General features: G+C 35.2%; 1 protein-coding gene across 1 annotated transcript; it reads right to left on the bottom strand.

The window, feature by feature from the left end:
- Positions 1-448: 448 nt before the first annotated feature.
- Positions 449-6,248, bottom strand: LOC128245913 (methyltransferase-like protein 27). Its single transcript, XM_052964134.1, has 5 exons — positions 6,135-6,248; positions 3,610-3,741; positions 3,324-3,459; positions 1,629-1,724; positions 449-639 (listed from the first exon to the last, which is right to left on the bottom strand). Exons 1-5 carry the CDS (start codon positions 6,246-6,248, stop codon positions 449-451), a joined length of 669 nt encoding a protein of 222 aa, XP_052820094.1.
- Between the last annotated feature and the right edge of the window lie 466 nt (positions 6,249-6,714).

Here is a 6,714-nt window from a genome sequence, read left to right as displayed (position 1 = left end):
GTACTGCAATTTTGGCGACACGGGTTCGAACCCGGTCTCCGACACATTTTTCACATTTTGGTACTTTTTTTTACAATTATGATATCAAAGCGTAACACATTCTATTAGATAATTGTCCTGAGATTCATTATAGAAAAACACTTTTCTTGATGCCAATCTGGTGTACAGTCCCTTTAATTAATAAAAAACAAACATTTATTAAGGTACTATTTTTGATATGTTCACAAATCATTTGTTTTTGTTTGGTTTGATCATTAAAGTCAAATGAGTAACACTTTTTTCATCAACCTTTATTGATCTTCTTTAAGATACCAAGTGAAATTACGCAGACAAAAATTGAAGCCAACTGAGCCATACATACATACATATGTATATTTTTTTTTTGCAATATGAGAACTATACAATTACATTTACTTGCGAAACCATAAGCTCGACGTTTGATGCGTCGTTAAAGCTTCCGGTAGACCCACACAATGGCATCAATGTTCAGTTTGGTGAAATACGCAGATGGCAGGATGTCACGATGGACCTGTTTCCACTTCCCGTTCTTCTCCAGAATGGCCATGAGCGGCTCCAGTTGTTCGTACGGCTGTCCGGGACCAAACAGCATGTTCCGAGCCACCAACACGACATAACCCCCTAAAATATATGAATGCTTAATACTGTCGAAAGTAGCTAAGGGTTGAGCATGCTAGTGTATTTCAGTTTTATTTCTTAGCTCCAGTGCATTTGTAGGGTACAAAGGTCATCCACATAATATGAAGGCATACTAACCATTCATACATGTTATGGTATTTAGGAGAGCTGAGCATTTTTTTTGAAAGAAAATTTTAACAATATTCAGTTATAGTATTTGCGGTCACAAGTAAAAGTCCAACAACTTGGAAATAGTTTCAGGTGCGATTGCTTCTATTCTTTTAACTATATTTGCATTTCTAAATCCAGAAAGTGATGTTAAGTCAATTCCAATACCTTGTTAGTCATGATAAATCAAACCGCAAACCGAAAACCCAACACGTCCTAAATGTCAGTAATTTAGCACGACCTCCTCTGCTTTACCATATGATCTTAATCAACCTGGTTTCAGGATAGACAATTTGAAAAATACATTCTATTCAAGAAAATGCGTTTTTTTTATCTCTAATTCGTGATTGTTGATATTCCCAAGTTATCGGCTTCTGTTTTCTCCGAGAATGATGAAATTTGCCGGTTCATTTAACGATTTACTTTTTGTAATTAAAACCTAAATAATTTTACCAACATACATTAATAATTTTCAAGACGAAATTATTTGATTAAAACCTTTTTCAAAAATTACTACGAAAATAAAATACATCCTGGCAAAAATATTGGTGCGGGCGCAAAGAAATGGAGTATTATGTTTGCTTTTTGGAAAAAAGGGATGCGGTACCGCAGTTCCGACAATCACTTGATCGATTTGTTGTGGCTAAAGTAAATTTATTTAATCATAATGTCTCAATAAAACATGATTTTCGTCAGCGATTTCATTGGTTATACCCGTACTACTTCTTGAACAACAATTCAGCCGAGAAAGGAGAGAATTACAGTTTATAAACAAACAGTCTAACGATTTCAGGAATATACAAACAATACGCAGTTTACCGTACCCGGTTTAACGACTCTGATTATTTCATGAATAACGACTGAGGGCACATAGTTGTTGGCGGCATAAATCCCCGACCCCGTCACAGCATCGTACGTGCCTGTAATTGGATGAAAATAAATAAAACCATTTCAGGAATATACCAACAATATGCCGTTTTTAATACCCGGTTTAACGACCCTGTTCAGTTCGTGAATAACGACTGAGGGCACACAGTTGTTGGTTGCATAAATCCCCGACCCCGTCTCAGCATGGCGTGCCTGTAATTGGATGGAAATATATGAACCGTTTTAGGAATATACCAACAATATGCCGCTTTCCATACCCGGTTTAACGACCCTGATCATTTCATGAATAGCGTCTTAGGGCACATATTTGTTGGCGGCATAAATCCCCGACCCAGTCACAGCATCGTACGTGTCTGTAATTGGATGAAAATATATGAACCGTTTTAGGAATATAACAACAATATGCCGCTTTCCATACCCGGTGTAACGACCCTGATCATTTCATGAATAGCGTCATAGGGCACATAGTTGTTGGCGGCATAAATCCCGACCCGTCACAGCATCGTACATGCCTGTAATTGGATGAAAACACATGAAAAGTATAAATATATTATTATATTTACACCTCAACTTCCATTCCTTAAATGAACTGCCTTTCGGTAATTGCGTTCATCAATCGACGAACGCAACATCTTCGGATATGTTCGTATCGTAATTCATTGCATAACAATATACATGAAAGCTATTGATCTTGTTATTGGTTGTATTGTGTCTGCAGGTCCCGTAAAATATAGATCAACATTTTTAAATGTGTGGTTGATCTTTTCCCGCGTTATTGTGACGTCATTTGAAAAAAATGTTTCCGGTTATAGTCGGGTCGTTCTATTTACAGAATGGGTAAGAACGGACCCGACTATAACCGGAAACATTTTTTTCAAATGAAAGGTTTTCTTAAATGAAATGAAGTATTTTTTTAACAATTCTTAAATGAAATAATGAACTATTGGTGTAAAGAGAAGGAATGAATTGCGGGGTTGATGTCATTATCGGGGATATGAACGCAATTGGGTTGGTCAAAGTACGCGTGGAGTCCTTCGGACTCCACACACATTGACCAACCCAACTGCGTTCATACCCCGATAATGACATCAACCCCGCATTCGTTCTTAAAAATTTGATATAACGTCATACGGGTAACGATTGAAATACCTGTGAACATTTTGTTTTATACCGTTTTTCGCCACTGAGATTAACCGGCATGCGCAGATTCCAGGTTAAAACTGACAAGCGAAAACGCGTATTTATTAACGGTAGCAATCCAATCCATGTCTGCATTTGTTAGAATCCTAGTTTTCTTGCTACGCAAGCCCAGCGTGCGCCAAAGTAAGCAAGTTTTAAATGAAGTTGGCCCAATGAGTACAATGGTTCGATTTAAAGTAAAATATCAACATATTGCAACAATTCATCAACTTAAATGCATTAGAACAACACAAAATGACATATTAGATTGAATTTCATTAGGAAAGAAAATCTACATCTGATGCGAGAGTGTAACACCTTTTAGGAAAATGGGTCGTTGTTTTTCTTTTTTGTGGCCCAAGTCTGGTTTTAAACTAAGAACGATCCGAAGAACTGCAAACGTCCCAAGAGTAGAGTTCTTAATGTATTCTTCTAATAAATGATTCACTTACTTTCAGGAATAGAGGTTGGTTGTGCTGTTATAAATTCCAAATAGTATTTCTCATACAGGTTCTGTTCCCTTGCGTATTTTAACATCGATTCGTTCGGATCCAGTGCGTCTATCTTCTTAAAACCATTCGAGCAAAGCTAAAATATACAGTTTATAGCTTTGCGAAGTCAAACCATGCGCAATAATAGTGCTAGTACCGTTAAACAATTAAAGCAAATTATGAACGGTATGAAACAATATCAAAATATTTTACTCATACTAAGTAAAATAAGTTATTATATTATTACCTCTTTAGCCACGAGTCCGCTTCCAGCCCCGATATCTAGCACTCGGCTAGTAGCACGTGAGTCCGGGGGAATGACGTCACACAGATACTTGGACGCCAGCAAATGTGCACTATAGCCATGTACCAAACTGTCCTGTAAGATACAATTTAATCAAACAAAACCAAAAAAAAATAAAAAACTTCTGGACACTAGAGAAGTTATTGTTTTGGAAGAGTAAAAAAATATTTTCTTTGGTTTGAACGCTATGAAGAGTATTTGAAGGTGGGTTAGCCAGCCAGGCCGGTCAAAACATTTTGCAGATTTTGAGAGAACAGAACGTGCAGAAAGATATAGAGGATACTAAACTAAATTTCAATGATAAGATAGTGACAGGTTTTTGTAATGAATAATAAAAAATACAAAAAAGTTACGACAATTACACAGTCCTGGGTATAGGGTCATCTTTAGAACCGTTTCCAGCACACTTTCTGATGGATCCCGATGCCGCCTCATATTCAAAAGACAAAGTTTATGATACAGATGGTCTTACTATTTGTTTTAAAGATATCATGAAAAGACACTAAAACGTTTTAGTTGATGACTTGTGAAAGGCTAATTAAACACCGCTTTAAAACATGTTTTCATTTTCCTAATTTTAGTACCTGATATTAATTTTTTAAACGTCTTTAAATGAATTCTGAATAGTTTATTAAATTTTAATAGAAAAGAAACAGCAACGGCCACAATAACAAACACAAAAAAAAAACATTTAACCTAGGGTATTGACTCTTATCAAACAATTTTAGCGAAGTTAAATACATTTGCGAAATGTTCGATTAACAATTCAGATCATGTTCGATCTTGAAGAAAATAATTTGGATGGGGATTAATTTTTACAAACGTTGACTGTTTTCTTGACTCTATTAAAGCCGTTTTGATAAAAAGATATTTGGACCACATTAAGGCGCAAAAGACCAAATGAAATGGAAAAGAAATATATGGTATTAGATAAAAATCATCAATAGATACCACCTAACGAAGCTTTTATTGCAATTTCCCTCTGAGAAAATTACCAACATATTAATTACTTTTAAATTCAATGATTGTGTACATCCAGAATAAACTTGATTGTTTATTGTACTTATTCAAGCAAGCTTCGGGATAGACCTCGCTTAGAACAAAAAATAAAAATGCATTTTAGGACCGGTTTACTGTAACTTAAAAAAACAAATCATCCCTAAAAAAACAAATATGTCACTTGACAGAAAAATACATATGCAACACGTTTTTATATGGGTGTCTCCGCAATTGACTAAGCCTTGATTTTAAGCAGAATATTACCTTCCGATGAATCATAAATGACGTAATTTATCACGTGGTATAAGCGCGCTGTTTCCTGTTTCCTAACGCTCAAATTTACAACCGATATATAACAGTGTGTGTATACCACGTGATACATCTAACGCTCAAATTTACAACCGATATATAACAGTGTGTGTATACCACGTGATAAATTACGTCATATATGCTACGTCCGATGACAAAAATTTGCTTAAAATAAAGGCTTAAATCAAAGATAACTTTTCATTTACAACACCATTTTAAATTTAACAAAGGGCAGTCTATGCCGCTTTAAAGAGCCCTGCATGTGTTTTATTTCCGAAATTTGATGAGGTCATTAGTTTCATCAAACACTTCGACAAACCTGTTTCTAAAACAATGTTTTGACAGTGCTCCGTCAGACGGCCGTATTGTGAAAAGGTTTGTCGAAGTGTTTTAAGAAACTAAACTCGCAATCAATTCTGGTAAAAGACCGAATGCGGGGTTCTGTAAGCGTTTCATTTAAAGGTGAAGAAGTGAAGTTATCTTTGTTTACAGTCTTTTTTCAAATCAAAATATTGCCTTCCGACGTAGCAATTTTGACGCAATTTATCACGTGGTATACACACACTGTGTAAGTGAGTATGTAGAGATGTTTTAGCATTAGGCTTGTTGCTTTTCGTTTTTACCGGTACTTAAAATATTCATGGATATAAAAACGGTTCCGTTACAATATAATTAAAAGTGATAAGAAACGTGTTATTGAGAAGTATTCGTTTTCTTGCAATCTAAAATGTTATCCATTTGAAATTGATTAAGATGCACTCTTACTCCCAAATAAGATTTACCACATTTAATAATATTGTTTTAATATTCCAAGAAGGGTGAATAATGTCGAATGCAGTGGTTCTTATGAAAGATACCGAGTTTAATTTTAAAGAAATGAGCATAAAACATGGTAATACTACGTATAAGACTACAGTAGACCACAGTAAATCTTTTAGCATTCACCAATCATTTAATATTTTTGTGCTTTCTGCTTTTAAATAAAAGGTTACAATTTTGATATCAGTAATTAATATTTTCCATAAATGCATTATTTAGTAAGGAGTTAAAGGTGTATCAGTCAAAATTAATGTTTGTTATGTGTATGTATTGATTTTGAATAAGATTTTGACTTTAACATGTATCCCTATAGAGGCGGTCTTCACATAAAACAAGCAAACCTGGTCGTATGTAGGTGCCCATTTATCGAACCCTTTCTGTGACTCCCCCAGAGTAAGTCCAGCTTTGGAAGTCAGAGCGTTGTTCCGCGCTAGATCGCTTTCCCCCTCAATCATGATTATTTGGTTGTTGTTGTTGTTTTTGAAATTACCTGGTGTTTGTGGTCCGAAAGTTTAGCCATTTAATAGTATCACTGACTAGTTTCAATTAAGCTTCTGTTAAAGCAGTGATCTGAAACCTTGCTACGTCGCGATACTGGTTGGTTCGATGATACCCAAGGGGTAGCTTTAACGAACCATGAATTTTCATGTTAAAATAAACGACTTCAAATGACCTTAAATGTTTACGAAATAATGAATATTTGATAGTGCTTTAAAACACTTGTGAATTATTAAAGGATGGCGTATATATCGTTTGATGGACATGGTCCAATTTTCAAACATTCATCTAATTGTTTTTATGAAAAACATTCTTATGCATTTCCGATACCAAACGTTAAGTAATGGATAATACTGTTAATATGTACTTACAAAAATAAATGGTTTGGTGTGTGACAATCACAGACACGCCGGCGGGCGCTCC

This window comes from Mya arenaria, chromosome 9 (assembly GCF_026914265.1).
Source record: "Mya arenaria isolate MELC-2E11 chromosome 9, ASM2691426v1".
NCBI classification, from domain to species: Eukaryota; Metazoa; Mollusca; class Bivalvia; order Myida; family Myidae; genus Mya; species Mya arenaria.
This window is presented reverse-complemented; position numbering and strand designations above follow the sequence as displayed.